Here is a 19,420-nt window from a genome sequence, read left to right as displayed (position 1 = left end):
GCTGCTGGGCGCTGCGCGCTAAAGTTGACATGGCATTATTATTGACCCTTGGAGTTACTGTTTTACTGGAAGCTGGTTCTCAAAATGCCTGCTGCCACGGTTTCCAAAATACTTGGTACATTGGGAGTTACTGGTAGGAAATAGTATTACTGATTGTCCTCAACTTCCACACCAATGGGTGTCACCCAACTCTCTTGAGTGCATTGTACATTGTGATGTCGTAGGGGTGGGTTCGAGGGATAGAAGTCGATGGCCTCCTCGGGTGAAGCCATTTCAAGATTTTGCTAATCCCCTTTGGCACTTTCAAGTCCTCAAAGGGCCCTTTTGTACATCTCCTCTACCTCATAGAAGGCTGCTTGGGTGTAATCAGTGGTTGTAACTCTACTTGCAGCTCTTCCTACCCCTGGTCTTCAACAGATCTTGCAGGGATTTGTTGAAATTCCTTTTATTGGATGATCACAGCCATGTCAGCTTCCAGACAGCACTTCTAAGAATGTCCTTTGTTGAGAGGGTGGGTGCTCTTAGGCTTTTTGGAGTTGGCGTTTCTAATCTTGGCTCATTTTCCTCTCAGACCGCTCCCTGCATTGAATCGGTGTCTAAGGGTGATTCCTTGACCTCTTGGCACAAGGACAGCACTCTCCCCAGCAGCTCCGCCAGTTCTGCCGACCACCTAAGCTCCATAACAGCAGGGTCCGAGCCGGCAGCCCGTCCCTCGCCGCAGGTTTCTCCTTTGCGTTTCTGGGGCTTGGCCCCTGCTGTTATTGTTTAGTTTATTTTTTGTACTGATTGCTCATTTAGTTTATTTTTCTGTTGTTTTCCGGCACCAGTGTCACCCGCTCTCCTTTCCCATCGCTGCTGCCCCACACCTGATCCAGCCCCTCTCCCGCCTCCCTTCTGCTGCTCCCGCCCCTTTTCTGCTGCTCCCACCCCTTTTCTGCTGCTCCCACCCCCTCCCCTACATATGGCGACTGCTGCGGGAGCACGCGCGTGATTCCTTGACCTCTTGGCACAAGGACAGCACTCTCCCCAGCAGCTCCGCCAGTTCTGTCGACCGCTCCAGTACTTGAGCTCCTTACAGGCAGGGTTCGAGCCGGCAGCCCGTCCCCAAGTTTCTCCTTTGCGTTTCTGGGGCTTTCCCCCTGCTGTTTTTATTATTGTTTAGTTTACTTTTTGTACTGATTGCTCATTTAGTTTGTTTTTCTGTTTTGCGGCACCAGTGTCACCCGCTCTCCTTTCCCACCACTGCTGCCCTGCCCTCCTGATCCAGCCCCACCCCTGTCTCCCTTCCGCCCCCCTCCCCTACATATGGCGACAGCTGTGCGGTCGCGCCACTGGAGAGCCGAAGGCAAGCCAGTCTGCGGCCTGGCCACGACTAGTGCCAGGAACCCTGGTTCTCCTAGACCCCGCCGCTACGACTTGACCACCCTCCACGCACTCAACCCCAGAAGACACGCCGACTGCGCAAGATCCTCGCCCAACACCACCCACGGACAGTTCTCCTGCAAAACCTGCCGCAAATCCTTCACTGTAGACAAGCATCCCACGACTGCAGACTGCCCGCCCTATGCTTGCACCACAGAGAGCCTGACCTGCATCCTCCTCAACGTGCGCTCCCTGCACTGACATGCCGCCGAAATTTGGGACCTGATTGACACCCACTCACCAGTCACCTTCAGAGAGACCTGGACCAACGCCGGCTCAGACATCGCCACTGCCATCCCAGACGGCTACAAGCTCCAGAGAAAAGACCACCCGCACAGCCCAGGAGGGGGGATTCGCCATCGCGCACAAGATCTCCCTCCGACTCTCCACCTCGAGAGACCACCAGTCCAACGCGGAACACCTCCACTTCCAGACCAGCCCCAGGCTACGCTGCACCCTCATCTACAGACCACCGGGACCTGGTACCCAGCACACAATGACCATCGCCGAGCTTGCCGCACCCCACGCCATCACCTCCACAGACTACATCCTACTCTGGGACCTGAACTTCCACCTTGACACCAGCAACGACCCCGAATCCACCACTCTCATCGCCAACCTTGCCAACCTAGCACTGAAGCAGCCCGTTAGCACACCCACCCACTGAGCAGGCCACACCCTCGACCCCATCTTCGCGGGAAGAACCAACATCCGCTTCAGCCACACCACCCAGTCCCCCCTGGACGGACTACCACTGCGTCCATTTCACCTTCAGCAGCACCATCACACTCAAGCCTGCCCCACGCCCGCCACTACGGAACTGGAACAAGGTCACAGAGGAACTCCTCAACACCACCCTCCACCATAACACCCCCGTCGGCACGACCACCACCAACACCGCAGCCAGGGATTTTCACTGCTAGATCCCTCCTTCACAGACAAGCTTGCACCGCTCCGCCTCCCCGACAGACAACTCCCTCTAAAAGCCGCCTGGTTCACCACAGAATTCCAAGAAGCCAGACGCGCCTGCAGATGCCTAGAAAAAACCTGGCGAAAACCAGAAAACCACGGACCAACCACAAGAACGCCCTGAAAAAATACCACCAGCGCATAAGACACCAAATGGAACTTCATGAAAGACAAAGTCCCGACCAACGCCAAAGAACTATTCAACATCAAACAGCAATTCTCAAGACCCGCCTGCGAAGCCACGGACATCAATCCTTCCCAGGAACTCTGCGACAAGCTCAGCTCCTACTTCCATCATAAGATCAAAGATCTCTACAACAACTTCAGCGAACCAGCCCCGACACCACCCCCCTACCCATCATCGCCGATCCGCTTACCATCACGTCTTAGGATCCCGCTTCCACCAAACTCATCACCGCGACCATGAAGAAAACCCACTCTGGAGCACCTACTGACCCCTACCCACCGCACATATTCCACAGAGCCACCATCGCCCCCGAACTGGGTTGGGCCATTAACACCTCCCTCGCTTCCGGCATCTGCCCATACGACTGAAAAAGGGCTGGATGTAAAACCCCTCCTCAAGAAACCTATGGCAGACCCCACGGACCTGAAAAACTACTGGCCCATCGCCCCTGCCCTTCGCGGCCAAAGTCACTGAGAGACTCGTAAACACCCAACTGACCAACTTCGAAAATAACTCCAGACCTGGAACGAGCTCCCGGTGAACTTCAGACTCTCCCCAATCCTGCACACGTTCAGGAAGGACCTCAAGACCTGGCTTTTCGACTGATCCGGAGCAGTCTTCTTTCCCTCCCCTAGCGCCTTGAGACCCTCACGGGGGCGTAGCGCGCTATATACACCCCCTGATTGATTGAAGGGTCTTCCACCGGTGTGTCCTTGTGTCAGGACCAGTTACCACCTCCACTTACTCGATGAGGGTATCAGCATCAAAGGGTTCTTCAGGTTCCTGGAACATGAAGGCTTCTGCTTGGGGACTTAAGGTAGATGCTTAAGTAGGGTATTTTCCATTCTCTTTGATGGGTACAATCCCCATCCCCGCGTTGAACGTTCTCAGATTACGCTGTCTGGTTCCCAACGTGCACAATTACTCCAGGCTAGTTATCTGCCATCCTTTAACTGTCTGCTCAGTACTCTCTGGTTTTACAGCTGTTCTGCTTGCTGCTCAGTCTAGCTTCTCAATTTTTTTCAAGGGTCCTGGTGCACCAACTTTTGCTTATAGATGATAAAAAAATCTGAACAAATAGAGATCATACACAGGTGCTTCAGGGGATATGTAGGATTCATGAGGGGACGGATACCACCAAATTATGGCAGACAATACCCACACAAAAATAAGACAATTAAGGACCCAGATAGAAGTCAGATAATAACGGACACGAATGGCTGAACAAGAGGTGCTGCATATTGTTTCATGTAATGTGAATGGGGGTAACAGTTGAACAAAATTAAGAGCCATACTTCAATGGTTAATGGTAAAAATACCTCATTTGATTCTTCTCCGAGAAACGCATTTTTAAAAAGGTATGCCTCAATCCAAATGGCCAAAATGTATAAAACAATCCTTTCTTGTCCTCCGCAGATACCGCAGATAGGGGGGTTGCAATTCTTATCACTTGTCAATATCAAGGGGAAGCACTTGAGACGGAGTGACCACCCTGGCCAGATGGGTGATGGGGAAATTGAAACTGGGGGAGCAAACTAACCACTTACTCAGCTATTATGGCTCCTTATATGATGAAACTCTAGCATTGGAAACAAGCATTTGCAATGCAATAGGTCTCGCATTATTAAAGTTTGAGCTATTGGCATTGCTAAATAATAGAACAAATAGCAAAAACGTTACTAATGCGAGACCTATTGCATTGCAAATGCTTGTTTTAAAAATACCACAGACCTACTAGAGGATTTATTTTTTAGTTGCTCTTAGGCAACGCTTCATTGGATTAACATGTGTATAACATAACATGTTTTTGTAAAGCACACGTTCACCCAGAAGGGTATCATGTTGCTGAATAGCAGATGTTTGTTACCCAACTCAATGGTACTGATAGTATCTGCCTCAGAAGGATGAAAAGCTAAGTGGACCCGCCAGGATTTGAACCTGTGGCCAGGAGGTCGACACAGGCCCCTACAGTGGACGTGTTAGTCCCCTACGCCACCAGACCTGCTAATAGTAATGAGGAAAAGTCAGTCTCCGTGCATGTTCACTTCTGGTCTCTGCCTGGTATGTTCTGCCAAAATAGGTGGTTCTGCCACATGTCCATTCAATCCTTGGCCTCTAGTTGGACCATAACTCTTGGGAGAGGGGATTCCTGTACTTAAGAGGGGGTAGACTAATGTATACAGATGTAACAGGCTGCAGGTCATTCTCTATATCAGTTCAATCATCGCCATGTAAGGAGAGGCATAGCCCCTAGCGCGGGCTTCCTAAATCTCGATGCCAATTACATTCTTGTTATTTTAGCTCAGGAATATCTTTCAGGAGGTAGGTAGTATAAGGGTATAGATTCAGTCCAGTCTCTTTGCCCATTAATCTATGGCTTCTCTCCAGGAAGGTCAACTTGATGGATCCAGGGTGTGATGTATTTCCTTGCTACCAATCACTGTTTTTGCAGCAATCCTATTTAAGGGTAAGTTAAGATCAGCGTTTACAACCGCAACCATTCCATGACTGGCCTCTCCCTGAAGGGATACACTTTTAAAAGGTGAACCATTCAATATGAGGCCCCTCTGTAAGGGATGACGTGAAGAGGTGAAACGACTCTATATACAACCAAGCTGTCAAATTAACTCCCTGAAGACCCCGAGCCAGGCCAGAAGCAGAGACTCTGGATAATAGCTGGTTTACTGTAAATACTTAATTAGAAATTAGGCACTTAGAAACAAAATCGAGCTTTTATTTCACCCGACATTTCACTGCAGGCTGTAAAACTCGGAGTCCTTCTTTTTGAGGAAACGTATTAGAAGTATGTGCACTAACCAGACCGCAGAAGGGCCGCTGGAAACTCGTATTGACTCATTGTGATGTGCGCCTGGACTGCAGTGCCGACATGTAGTGGCAGTAATGTGTGCGGGCAGAGCTTGTATGCTAGCCCTGAGGTGCGAGCAGGGAATGTTACCAAGGAGCTGGAACACCATTAACTTGGTAGCAGTGGAAATGTGTGAAGGTGTCTGTCCGACAGCTGTAATTTATACACTATAGGCAGTGGCAAAGTTTATTCGCGAAGCCGTTATGCCGTGTTGCTTGAAAGCTCCAAGTTGAAACAACATAGTTTGTTTTGGAATAACAATTAATGTGGTTTCAGTCTCTTTATTCTTATTAGTCTGACGAATTGTGTTGCATGCACACGCCCGGTCTGCTTCACTGCAACACACGTGACCACATGGCCTATTGGTGAGCGTAATAGACACCAATAGGCCATGGGCGGAGCAAAGCGCCCACTTGTGGCCTATTGCGTGCAGTCTTTCATTAAAAGACGCACAGAAAGGCCAATAGCTGCCCACAAAAGGAAAAGCACACGCACGAGCGTGTGCGATTCCTAGGGCAGCTTACAAACACCGGTTTTTCACCTACTAAAGGGCTCGCGTTGCGAGCACTGCTGCGCCGTGCAACGCAGGGCGCGAGCCCTAAAAATGGCTGAAATTGTAATTCCCTTTACAAGGAGCCATAATCATCGGAGGGGAATTTCGATTTTCTTCAGAATTTAGGTTTGGAATCATCCCGATAAGAACAAATCCCAAAATAAACCGTTAACTACCAGATACTTGAATCAAATGATGCAGGACTTCGCGCTAGTCTATCCATGGCAGTCTCAGCACCCATAAGTAAGGAATTCACATGTTTTTCAAAAAAATACAACAGCATCCAGAATGGATTTCTATTTCATTTCCCACCAGTGCGAAAAAGGGGAGTCTTGGCTTATTCCTAATCCCATCTGTGACCACTCTGTCCCAGTAGTGGAGATCACGGTAAACTGCGGTCAAAGGAACTTCAGTCACAGGGAGCGTCACCGATAGACAGACAAAACACTGCATATTTTTGATCCAGCCCTCATCTGTGAAAATAATTTAATCGCTGAGTTTATCAGAAACGTGGGATCTACCCCACCTTTTGCGATATGGGACACCTGCAAGGCTTATATCAGAGGGAAGGCAATCTCACGTAACGCCAGAATCAAACAAAGAAAATAATTAGCTAGACATCTTCAAAATAATCTTGATGAGGCAAGTCGATTGAATCTTTCATTCCATTCCGAAATAACAGTACTCAATTTAAAACAGGCCAGAGTCAATATCAGAAACTTTATGATCAGGAAATAGTAAATCAAAAAACTTGCCTCCAAAACTGGTATGACCAAAATGAACAAGCAGGCAAATTTCTAGCATGGTCTGTAAAAAAAAAAAATAAAAAAAAAAAAAAAAAAAATAATGTTTGCAATACAGCCATGGTGAAATCCCTCTTTGATTATGTGAAAGATCAAAATGTCCACCAGGCTATATACAGCTCCGACACCTAGACCACTAGAAGAAAATGATGATTTTAATAGAATCATGCTACCATATTTATCTCCCTCTCAGAAAGCCCAACTGGTAGCCCCAATTTCAGAAATAGACCGTAAAAAAATAAAAAAAATACACCTAGCGGTAAAGACTGTGGCATCGATGGAATGCTGATCCAATTCTAGAAAATCTTTTTGCTACAGCTAAATAATGTAATGCTTTTGTTATACATTGCAATCCTGACAGGCTGCAATATCCCCAAGACTTTGGCCGAAGCAGTTGTATGTAGTTGGCTTTTTAAAGACGGGGAAGCCACCAGATATACCCATATCTTATCGGCCCATTAGTCTTTTAAATAACTACTATAAAATGTTCAAGAAAATACTGGCAACAATAAATACTTCAATCGCCCAAAGTTTGGTGCATAAAGACTAATGTGGCTTTTTACCAGGAAGCTCTCAACAATAATACAAACTTCCTAATCCAGGCCACTGACTTTCACAAAAAACACAAAAGCAGCAATCATTAGGATTGACGCAGAAAAAGCCTTTGACATGGTAAACTGGAATATTCTTTTCGCAATTCTGAAAAAATATGATTTCACCGCAGCGATAGTAGACCTACTCATGAAAATATACAAGGCCCAGGCCAAAATAGCTATTAATGCTCATACTGATGGTACAGTGGAGATCCAAGGGGAACCCGGCAAGGCTGTCCTATGTCCCCGGTTTCATTTACCTTGTATATTGAGCCATTAGCGAATTCGGTACTGCAAAAACCCTTAATTACACCTCCAATAACAGGGGCACATCATTGAAATTATTCGCAGATGATTTAATCCTCTATCTTATGGCAGAACCGGAAAATATTAAACAAACATTCGAAACGATTGAAACATTCTCGAAGCCGGAAGGGTGGGCGGGGGTTTTGGGAGGGTTAAAACTACAATTACTTAATTGTAACAACCAGATTCTGCCCTAGGCCCTCCTGACATAGTTGGGTGGCAAAACACAATCCTATTGGATATTTAGGTATCTGGGTTCCAAAATATTTTACACAACTTTTCGCACTTAATTACACTACAACATTGAATAAAGTTAGCAAGATCCTCTATAGCTGGCATAATCTTCCTTTAATCGGAAGATTTGTTTTTTTAGATGTTCTTATCAAAATTCCTTACACTTATTTCACAGAAATAGATCAATTAATTCGGGAATGTATTTAGAGAAGGAAGAAACCACGGACCAAATTAGCAACAAAGCAATGGAGTTCGGAAGAATATGGTCTAGGGCTTCCTCATATACAAAAATATTTCCAAGCCGCTCTCTTGGATTGGTGTGGACAGGTATTATCGGCACATAACTACGCCTACAACTTCTACCTACATCAAATGTTATTAGAAAGAAACACAGATCTAAAATCTTACCTAAACACTACCGATAAGACTCCCTGCATAATCCACGATAGACTCAATAGATTAAAAGAGGAGTATCAATTTACACCCTTACACCCAGAAACCTAACTGGTACACTGTTGGGAACTCTTGAGTTACAAACGATTTACAGACATTGAAGAATTGGGAAAGGCTGGGAATATATCAAATTAAAGATTTAGTATTACAAGAAGAGATGAAATCTTTAAGACAAATTAGACATGGTAACAGAAGAAGGCTCAACCCTAATATTGTCCTATCTTCAACTTTCGAGCCTGGTCAAGAAATAAGGACTCCCAGTAAGTCCAGCTTCCTGAAGCAGTCACCTATGCGTTGTATATCAAACATATGGCGGGAATCGGAAACTGGTACCACATTTTGCAGCAACATATTTATGATAATGTGATCCCGAGCACTCTTCTAAAAATACAGGAGACTATCACATAGTGGCAACCCAATGGCAAGAATAAATAGTCCACCAAGGCCATTCGTGGGGCGTGCTTTAAACGAAAGGGATTCCTCTCAAAATGGCAACTATATTGCACAAATTATTCCTAGAAACATCAGTGTCCTAGATGAATTCACTTAAGAGGGGACTGGTTCCATATGTTTACTCCTGCCCAAAATTGACATTTTACAGGACTAGGGTTGTTGAATTCGTTAGACAACAACTCAAATGTAGTATAGACCCCAATCCTATGGTAATTTTATTTGGGATCTCCAACACTAATTTAACGGTGCGACAAAAACAATTTTTACCGCTTCATTAATAGCTAGAACCTTGATTTTACAAAACTGGAAATCATCCAATCCACTGACTAAAACATTCACAATGGGTAATCGAAATGAGAAACACGTAAGAAAGAAAAACTATACTCCCTCAGGATAGGGGCTATCCGGAAATGTGCACAAATATGGGGAGCAGAATAAAATCAAAGTGGTAGATACTGCAACAAAGCATAGAGGGCTTGCGCATGCGCAGTTTTGATGAAGAAGTTGCGATGAAGGAGGATGAGGGAGCCCCGGGATGCAGCAGCTAAGGTAAGCCGTTTTCCTTACTTTTAAATGGTTTTTGAAGCTTGTAATTTAATTGTTAATAGCAGGGCGGGAGCGAGGCGGGTGACACGTAGTGGGGCAACGCGGAGTGTGCGGAGTTGGTTTTCCACTCCTTGGCACTCCGCATAGCCCCACTAAGCCCACCTATCTATTTATTGCATTGTATTTAGATTTGTACTATGGTATAGATATCTGATTTTATTGAATGGTCTGAGTTATAGAATAAAGCTTACACAAAAAATAAAAAATGAAGGACCCAGCCATGAGAAGGTGGAATAATGCACACCACGTAGCCAGAAAAGACCCATTTTTCAAAAGGAGCATAAAGTCAACAAAAACAAGATAAGGCATAGAACTTACTCTTACCCCCACCAAGAATATACAGCTACGTGTGCAAACATAACCACTCACATCCCCATTCTGCCACACAATTGGCTGTGGTCTGATTTGGAAGATGCCCTAGCAAATAGTGAATCGACAATCATGAAACGGACACCAAAATCATACATGGACAGCCACCTATCTGAGAACAGGACCAGATCACAGTATCTCAAGCTAAATCAGACAATTATAATGGTAATCTCAGAATCAGCTTGATAGTCAACATTTACCAGAATACGGCCATTAAGTGGCAAAATGGGTGCTGTACAAATTTCAGTAATGATGCATGCAAGTGCAAGAAAGCGAAACAATGGATACACAAAAAGCGTTTTTGGGATACAGCAGAGCTAAGTTATCTTAGAGTTCCTTGTAACTATTGATTATGTAGTGTCTCAATAGCTGGCATGAACTGGGCAGAGCGGGTGGATTTGGTGAGCTCATCTGCCAGAAATGTAATTAACCATTCTCTCTCTCATTGGCCGTCAAAACTTAAAAGCAAGACGGACTTGGTAAGGGAAATCACTCATGTTAAAAGGGTTGACTAGAAACGTTTCCACATGGAGGCACACCATGTAACAGAAGCACCCCGGCCGGTGTCCAATAAAAAACATGCGCCAGTCAGACAGACACGTCGGACACACTCAAGTTAAGTATTCCTCAGCATTTGGCGAAAGCGCAGTATCCACTGCTCTGTGACACCCAGCCCAAGGATTCAATCACCTCTGCATGCAGCAGGTTACCAATGAAGTAGTTTGTTACCGGCACAAATGTAACTGGCTAAAGAACACAGGGTACCAAGTGACACCGCAAAAGAACTGTTAAACACAGCCTCATGATTTGTGGCTCTCAATTCTAACATCTCCATTCTGGGAAGTTCTGTCCATTTGAAGCACAGTATATGGTCTACATGCCTCCTACCTAGTTCACTTTAGGCACTGCTTTCAAAATCTAGCTATTCTGGTTTCAAGTCCTTTGTTTTACTGTCATCTTGCAAGTAGCACGTATCACAACTCGTTTGTACAAGAAAACTAATTTGCCAACTTTAAAGTGTTGTATTGTGAGTAGTTTAACTGGTACCAAGCATTGTAATAGAAGTTAAATAAGGAATCATTGTGGCTAGTGTATTCCGTCTTTTTTTTTGTTTTTTATCATTTAAACAAAGGACTGGAGAACGGATTAAGAATGGGGAAGCGTTCCCAAGAACTGCTTCTGTGCTTGAGTTTTACAAAGTCAACTCTTAAATCGCAGACACATTTCAAAAAATGTTTAATATATACACACACCGTCTCAAATAAACTCAACATTATATGTTACATTTTTCAATATTTTACAAAGTACAGAAAAAATAGTTAAAGGTACTTTTCTTTTAAATAAGGGCATAAAATATTGAAACATATATTTTCTTTACACGCTATATATATATATATATTTATATATAAAGAATCCGTTCTGATGTATGAAATCTAAATTACACAGCTATTTAAATTAGAATACAAAACTTCAAACAACTAATTGGTATATGATGTATTCTTTTAAAGTACAAAAATCATTGGATTACATCCAATACCACTTACCTGTCCAAAGCAGGTAATTTTGTAAACATAAAAATATCATGAAGTGCCTTTTTAAATGCAGGTACAACCGTACATTTTGAGTCTTCCATACAGACCACAAGACCTTGATCATATACCCTAATAAAAACAAAAAATGTCCTGTGTATTCAGTGCTTTGTATGAAGCAAAGTCAATGTGGTTTAAAAGTTGACGTGTTCCTAGTGAAAACAAAAATGTATCCCAAAAGTGTGTGTGCATTGAAAACCAAGGAAATATTTATAATATTTTGTTAAAAACGTAGTCTTTGTAGTTTTAAAAATGTTTAGAAGTCCTTCCTTCGGGCCATGAAATTCCTTCAGACGAAGGAGCCATGTTTCCATATTCCATAGTGTCCTCTCTGTACAGGGATCGGGGTCCTTATAGCACATATGTACAAGTGTTTGTTGGGCTATGTACAGGTCAGGCCCTGGTCCGTCACCAGGTGGCGCGCGCCTCGGAGTGTAACCACTCCAGGGAGGAGCCCAGCAGGGCCTGCAGTTCACTTGTAAACTCCACCACTTCCAGCTGCTCCTTGCCCTCGGGGTCGAAGCCTTCCAGGTCCTTCGAGCACGAGAACAGGTGACTCAGCGACGTCTGTTTGTAAAACTCGGCCTCCGAGATGGGGACGATTTCCACGCCGGGGAACTTGCTACGGAACGCCTGGGGTGACATTTTCAGCCTCTTCACTACGTGAGAGAATAAAAACCAGTTCCGAGGTCTGGAGGGAGAAAAAAAACACATTTTTATTAACTTCAGAATACCCACGCAAGATTAATGTACACAACATGAATGTACAAGTACATTTTTTTTTTACATATTAAGCCGCCCTCTGTATTTAACCTTGACTCATAGATAGACCACAGAAGTGCACACCTCAAAGCACTTTGGTGCCATGTTGGTGATAGAAGGTGCGGTACAAAAGCCAGGGCTTTAAGTGGGATGAAAGAAGGGGGAGGGGGATGCTCTCAAAGGGGCCTGTGTAATTAGGGGTGTGGCTTAAAGACACAAGCTAAAAACCTGTGCTTAGCATGGTGTGCAGCTCGACCGGTATTTTGCGGTTTGTCATTGCATCCGGATATATAATGCAACAAGTAACAATACACCTACAACAAACCGGGATTATTGGCTTGGTCAATGATTGTTAATCTCAGAAGATAAATAAGCAACTATGCCATCGTTGTATAGAATATTGAAATGCTTCAGTTCTGAAATTATAAGACTATGAAAAAAATATAACGAGTCTCTTAAGCGACAAAGGCAGTGATGGGTGGGTACTTCTGCAGAGTTAAAAAAAAATTCAACAAAAAAAAAATACTGGGGTTGATGGCAAAAATTGCCCCATCTTAGCACCTGCTTTTTAGATCTACCAGTGTTGATCCCCGGCCCACTTAAAGCCCTGACAAAATCTCATAACACTGCTAAAGCTGTTCACAAGGCCATGAAATACATTCGGATGCGCACTTCTTCCGTCTGTTAACAGAGTCCTACACAAATTTCTGGTTATATCAGTCAAACACTTTACCACTTAATTAACATTCAACTACACGAAGCAATTCATCTTTCGAGGCCGCATAGGTGCGCCCGCAAAACAATCTTATTCTTAAAAAAAAAAAAAAAAAAAAAAAAAAAAAAAAAAAATACAACCACCACTATGTATCCCCCCTAAACTGGTCTTCGTTTGTAAACTCCCTGCAGTGGAACCTAAAGCCACCTTCAGTCAGTGTGTGGCAGCGCCGCCCACAGGCCGCGCCCAGCAGCACCACCAGCTGAGTCCCGGGTCCAGTGAGCCAACACTTCCTTTTGGGACTCGTGGCCCGAGGGTGCATTGGGCTCATCTGCACAAGTACCAAAGGAGGAAATTAAAACTGCACCGAACGCCGCTTTGATTAAGTTATTTTGAGGGCAGGAGTTAGGAAAAACTTTGACCATGAGCAGAATTTTTTAGGGCTGCTATAAAAGGCCTGGTAATATTTTTTTAAACACGCGATGAGTGTGCATTTGTAATATAGTCATGTTTGATTAATTCGGTGCATTAGTTTTTATTTTAAATGTAGCTGTTCTATTTGTACAGTAATTAAAGGCAGGAAGGAGGTCGTTAAGGCTGCACTTGGATGTTCGACATTGTTTGTCTAAATGTAGTAATGCTTTCGAACTCTAATGATTTGCTGAGATGGCTTGCAGAGAAGCGGTATGTGCAGCTCGGAGCGGGATTAGTTAGGAGTGAGCGGATGTGTGACCTTGGAGCAAGGCGCACCCTCTTCTCTAGGGTGGAAAGGCCCCACAGCTATTGTCCGCAGGTCGGAAACCGCACAAAGGGCCGGATCGTGCACGTTTGCACCAATAAAGCCGTGCGCAGCACAATGCACAACATATTACTCCCCGTGGAAAGAAAGGCCACTCCTGTCCCAACACTTAAGATAAGCCCCATTTGCACATCTCTTTTTAGGAGCCAGCGCAAACACTGAAGCACCTCCCGGTGCCCCCCATATACAATGGCGGCCATTTGATAAGCCGCAGGCAACGGCCATAAGAGGTAAGAGGCCATTAGGGGGGAACAAAGCAGGCGCCAAGCCAGGACCCCCGAAACGTTAGGGCCTTTGACTGAAAAGGATATAACCAACCCTCTCCACCCACACACAAAGTTCCACGCCCCATGGCACTTCACGTAGCCACTCACCCCTGGGAGAGAGACACCTGGATGTTGTAGCAGGGCAAGAGGGGGGTGTCGGAGAATTCGAACTCGAAGACGTCGCTGCAGCCATCCTCGTCGTCGCTGGGGCCGGGGGCGTTAGCCAGGACGTCAAACCCGGTTTCATCCTTCGGTTCTAGAGAAACAGACGGAAACACGTCAGCACTGAGGCGAAGCTACCACGGCACATGAGAGTCAGCAGTTCACCTACTCCACTAGCAGCCGCTCTACAGGCAGTAACCCGGAAACCCCCGACCCTGCCTGTAACCTGCGGCAAACTACCCACACACAAAGAAAAAAAAAGGCATGCATTTACTTACCACACACAGAGCTGCCGTAGAACTCCCAGGAGCCGCCAGCCTCGTCGCCACCGCGGCCTTGCAGGTCAGTCAAGTATTCTGAAGAGACAGGGAGAGTCAAACAGGTCAGAACAAGAGGCCAGCACACTGAGCAAGCTGCGTCATCGCATGCTTCGCAGCCCCCACCAACATGCAAGCGCAGAGCAGACCAGCGGCAAACCACACACTCAACTCGGCTGAGAATCTTAAATGCTCATTGTTCTGTACTGTAATGGTTGTGTTCAGCCTGTCTCTAAGCACTCTAGCAATGAAACAACAGCCCAAGATCACGCAATTCGTCCACGTGGAAGGAAGCCGTATTCAATCTCGCCGTCCCAGTGTCTTAATTGATAAATAACCCAGCCACTGGCCCCGCCTGCCTCTTTGCACTAATTAGTGAGAAGAGCTTACAGTCTGGGTTACCCCGGTTGGGCCTTCTTTTCTGGTTGCCCAGTACTCCATCCGCAAACTGTTCCACTTGTTAAATACTTGCCGATTACGTATTTTACATTCCCTGTCTGGGATATTCACGGACTTTGTGCTCTTAAATCTTTACCCCTTTCAATGTAAGTGGCAACAAAAAAAGCCTGATTTTTTTAGGCGGCGGGTAAGGGGCGTGATTTCGATCATTCAAATGGACGTTTGTGGCCTTTTGACACTGGTAACAATAAGGCGCTTTATCGGCCTGGGAGCCACGTCGAGGGGCTCAGAAGAGCGACGAAACGTGGGGAATTCATTCTGACAAGGACAGAGGGGAATAATTGCAGGCTCCGCCCTCCCGAGGTAATTAGCGTGACCTGTGCCGTGCACAGCATTGTGGACAGGAGCAGGGCATGCGCTGGCCGGGGGCAATGCCCGACGCTCGCGTGGGTGGAGGGACGGGATTAACATGGTGGGCTGGCTTTCGCGTGGCAATATTATAGACCGCGGCCTAGAAGGGTGCAAGTGAGGCATCGTTACCGATAACGGCATGGTGGTGTTAGTGTCCTAGCAATATGGACTCTTGTAATCCATTGCGTGTGTCAACAAGAACAACAAACGTGGATGAGTTCTGCTAGAGTTGAACCTCTGTGGTTACTCATAATAAGGGAAGGAGGGGTGAGTGGTATTAATGAGAGATGGGAGTGTGCTAATCTGAGCATGCGCGGCTAGCAAACGACATGTGTGTGTGTGTGTGTTAATGTGGCACCACGGTGTTCACTAGCAAGGTGCACATGAGCGTTAGGGCTGCACCAATATGTAATAGAGAGGGCTGTAGTATTGCTGCAGACACTAGTAAAGGGTGGAGGGTAGGTAGGGTTGCTGGTGCAGTAGGCACCACGGACCCATGAGTTCCTGGCACAACATTCCAGACAGCAGCATGCCATGCAAAGAGCGGCTGAGAGCGGAGAGCCACAGAGCCACATGGAAAGGTAATTTGTCCGAGCTGGTGCTGAAGCATTAAAACACTAATCCTGTATGGGTTCCGGGGTAGCGTGCTACTCGCCGAAAAAGCACTTCGACGCCTCGTCAGAGGTAGTAAGCGCTATAGAATTACATTACAATACAATACAATTAGAAGGGAGTAAAACCTGCCCCAGCACTCAGGGCTGGTTGGTCAGAAGCCCGAGCTGTTCCAGCAAGAAGAGCTGTGCGGGTGGTATATGTGTGTTGATAGGATTGCGTGATCTGCATCCGTGTTGGTGTATCCATACCCCCACACTAGCATGCACAGGGTAACAGTCGGCTACTAATCATAGGACCGCGTGGCTGCATTGTGGTCCCACAGCAATATGTTGTTAAAGGACAGAAGGCAGGGAGGGCGCAGCTCGGCACTGGATGTGTACAATACCAGATGCGCAAACAGATGAATTAACTGGGGCTCGGCCATGTGCAACCACTCATGTCCGGCACCTGTTTCACATCACCGTCAGAAAATATTTTTAGCTCAATTCCGAAGGGGAAATCTTTTGCTGGCCCGCAGCCCAGTTTGAAAAGTCCTTCCCTCTTTCGATGTGCTTCAGAAAAAAGTCCTACACTTTGGAGCGGTCCAAAACGGTCTACACCGCAGCGGACCACGGAGAGACCTCGTGTGATCTAAGAAGCGCAACGCTCTTCTCTTGACCTTGCAGAGCACGAACACGTGCAACCTGAGAGGAAAGCAGCAAGCCCCGCCCCCTGAAATGTGGCAACGTTCACGGATCGCGGCGTTACTGATAGGTAAACAGCTGCCAGGCTTCCTGCTGTCGACAGGGCTAATGCTGCCAGGTGACTCCGGGTCATCACAGGCGCCATTTTCCAGTTCCGATTTTTCCATTATAGGCCCACTCTCTGCATTGACGGAATGGTATTACTGGTTACCACAGTCAGCAGGCGGTTTCCACTTCTTTCGGGCCTGCATCACATGCAGATTTTTAAACTGTTGTCGGAAGGACTCAGTCCAAGCACCGCCTTGTATGGTTTTGTTTCAATACACCAAACCCTGCGTCATAGGTGTGGCCAGCCGCGCACCAGCTCCATGCAGGGCTTTAAATTACGCGCGCGCGCACACACACACTCTATAGGGGCCACCTGGGGTGGTCGCAGACCAGACTCCTGGGATACACACCTGTCAGGAAGGCCTCCATCAGCTCACTGTGCGTCATCTTTGCAATGGTCCGGCCCGAGTAGGTCGCCAGGGTGGGATCCGCCCCGTAGGAGAGCAGGAGGCGCACACATTCCAGGTGATCGTTTTCTACTGAGTCGTGGATCGGTCTGTGGAGAGAAACGTGTGCATTTAGAGATGCGCCAGACAGTATTCACACCCACCAGGCAAGTATCATTGGCTTGATTTAGATCATAACATAGACCAACAAACATCACTTAGGAAAAAAAAAATGGGGGGGGGGGGGGAGGAAGACACTGTAAACAAAGGTTTCAATGGTGAATTATCCGTGGAATATTGAACAAATCCACGCGAACGTAACGCCCCCACCCCTGCCCTTTCTGATAACACAGCCAAAAAGGTTAGGGTGTCTACCCCGAATTTGTGGTATTCGTTTAGCAATTATTTTTCTCATCACCGAAGGGTAATCGGAAGGAGGGGCCGAGTGGAGCATCAACTCAATTTGTTAAGGGTGAGAGGTGGCCTGCCCATATAAAAAACAGATTCACACAAACAAACGTCTGAAATGGTGACTATGCCCTTAAGTTAGAGAATCAGTCTCATGACAAGCTCTTTCTGCTGCTTCCCAGGCCCGGTCCTTGTGGATAACTCAATTTCTGATTTATGCCCCATTAACGACAATTATATGTCGAGCCGAGCCATTCGGTGGGTGCCGACTGGCTTGATTAAAATGCAATGGCTGGTCAAGCTCCCGGCCGCATGTGTTGCCAACGTCATCACGCAAAGTAACTGTAATGAGCCCATTAAACAGATTTATAGATGCGTTACGCCATTGTTGTTAACACGCTGATGATTTGTTTTTAATCAATAACTTGCACAGAGCACATGCAGTGGATCTTTTAAAAAGGGAAAAAAAGTGCCGAGGTGAAACAAGCAGCGAACAAGGCTCTCTGAGGCAGTCACGCCGGGAAGGGGCAGTCAGAAAGCTACAATGGCCCATGTGTTTAGACACAGCCCAATGCAGAGGTTTGTGGAGGCGGATAGGACAGGGTCACGTGGAAGGAGACATCTAAGCCCACTAAATGTTCTTCATTGGTCTGAAGCAGCTACAGTATAGGTTAACACAATTCGGTACAGATTCACACCAAGTCCCATCTGCACTGATCAGTTCAGAAAATCAGCACATTGCCTTAACTTAAACACCTCACACATGGTTAAAGCGCTAATAGTTAGAAGACTTCTTCAATGCGATTTTAAACTTAAGGTACAATTTTAACTCCTTAAAAAAATAGGGTGGGGTAAAGAAAAAAAGCTATGGCATAAATTATATAGAAAAAGCAGGCCTTAATATGCTATATGGGGTTTACATTTTACACTGAGTCCACATACATGTTCTCGTGGGCTGGCACTGCATGGTCATTCCGGGGGAAGAGGGCGGAGGCAGGGCTACATGCACTTTCCGCACTGCACCCCCGCAGCTAGTCTGCGTTCACTGGCAAGACGGGGGCAGCATGTGGTTGGCACAGAGAAGTCCTCAGCCGTAGACCATCCCCGCAGGGCCTGCCTGTGTCACACATGGGCACCGCGCACATGATTCGCAGAGGCTGCTGGCGGCTGTTCATCACTGGATGAAGGTCAGCGCAGCTCTCTCCCACCTCCAGCCCCGGCAACCAGGAGTAACATTTGTAAATGTCCCTTTGATTAGGAATAAAGCCTTACTTCACATAATCACGGTGACAGCGAGACACAGGCGAAAGAACGATGTCAAATCCAATGCGCGATGCCAAGAAATAGCAAAAGCATGTCGCAGAAACAAAGGCGGCATTAAGGGCGCCATTGTGGACTTAAGAAGGCTACCCACCTCTGCATGGAATACTTCTGCATGCTGAACATAGGGGCGTGGGGAGCAGCCTTCTCCCCATCCCCTAATCACACCATAGTTAATTAGTGTGCCTTATCAAATAAACCCTTCGATCATAATTCTCACGTGGCCTCTGCCCTTCAACAGATAAAAGCAAGCCACTCACCTGGTTCCATCCTGCGCACTGCAGTTCACGTCCGCCCCATGGTCAAGCAGGTGCCGTACGATGCTCAGCCAGCCCCTGGCACATGCCTCATGCAGGGCGCAATAACCAGCGTTGTCACGATGATTGACATCACAGAGTTTGTTCTCCAAGCAATAGAGGACCACTTCCTGCAAAGACAAAGGTCACTTAGTCACAGCTAGACTACATTAGGTGTCTGCAGATTAAATCAAGTATGTGTAAATTATAACAGGATTAATAAAAAAAGGAAGTCTGAAACGCAAACAAGGAAAAGACAAAAAAAATATCACCATACTTATTAGAGCCCTGAGCTACACGCAGGAATAGATTGTCCTCAGTTGTCCAGCTGTGAGATGTGAGCATAGACTGTAAAAGGCTAACAACCCTG

General features: G+C 46.3%; 1 protein-coding gene across 11 annotated transcripts in view; it reads right to left on the bottom strand.

Moving 5' to 3' along the window:
• Window positions 1-11,033: 11,033 nt before the first annotated feature.
• BCOR (BCL6 corepressor) overlaps window positions 11,034-19,420 on the bottom strand; it is a 215,033-nt gene continuing 206,646 nt past the window's right edge. For 10 of the 11 annotated variants that reach the window (XM_078658276.1, XM_078658273.1, XM_078658278.1 and 7 more), the window contains 5 exons: window positions 19,015-19,177; window positions 16,991-17,136; window positions 14,386-14,463; window positions 14,054-14,201; window positions 11,034-12,094 (listed from right to left, as the gene is read on the bottom strand). In XM_078658276.1, the coding sequence (XP_078514402.1) occupies window positions 11,812-12,094; window positions 14,054-14,201; window positions 14,386-14,463; window positions 16,991-17,136; window positions 19,015-19,177 (818 nt within the window). In that variant the 3' untranslated portion in view covers window positions 11,034-11,811. Of the gene's footprint in view, window positions 12,095-14,053; window positions 14,202-14,385; window positions 14,464-16,990; window positions 17,137-19,014; window positions 19,182-19,420 lie in introns of all 11 variants that reach the window. The other variant, XM_078658277.1, reaches the window with a different exon arrangement.

This window comes from Lissotriton helveticus, chromosome 8 (assembly GCF_964261635.1).
Source record: "Lissotriton helveticus chromosome 8, aLisHel1.1, whole genome shotgun sequence".
NCBI lineage: Eukaryota > Metazoa > Chordata > Amphibia > Caudata > Salamandridae > Lissotriton > Lissotriton helveticus.
This window is presented reverse-complemented; position numbering and strand designations above follow the sequence as displayed.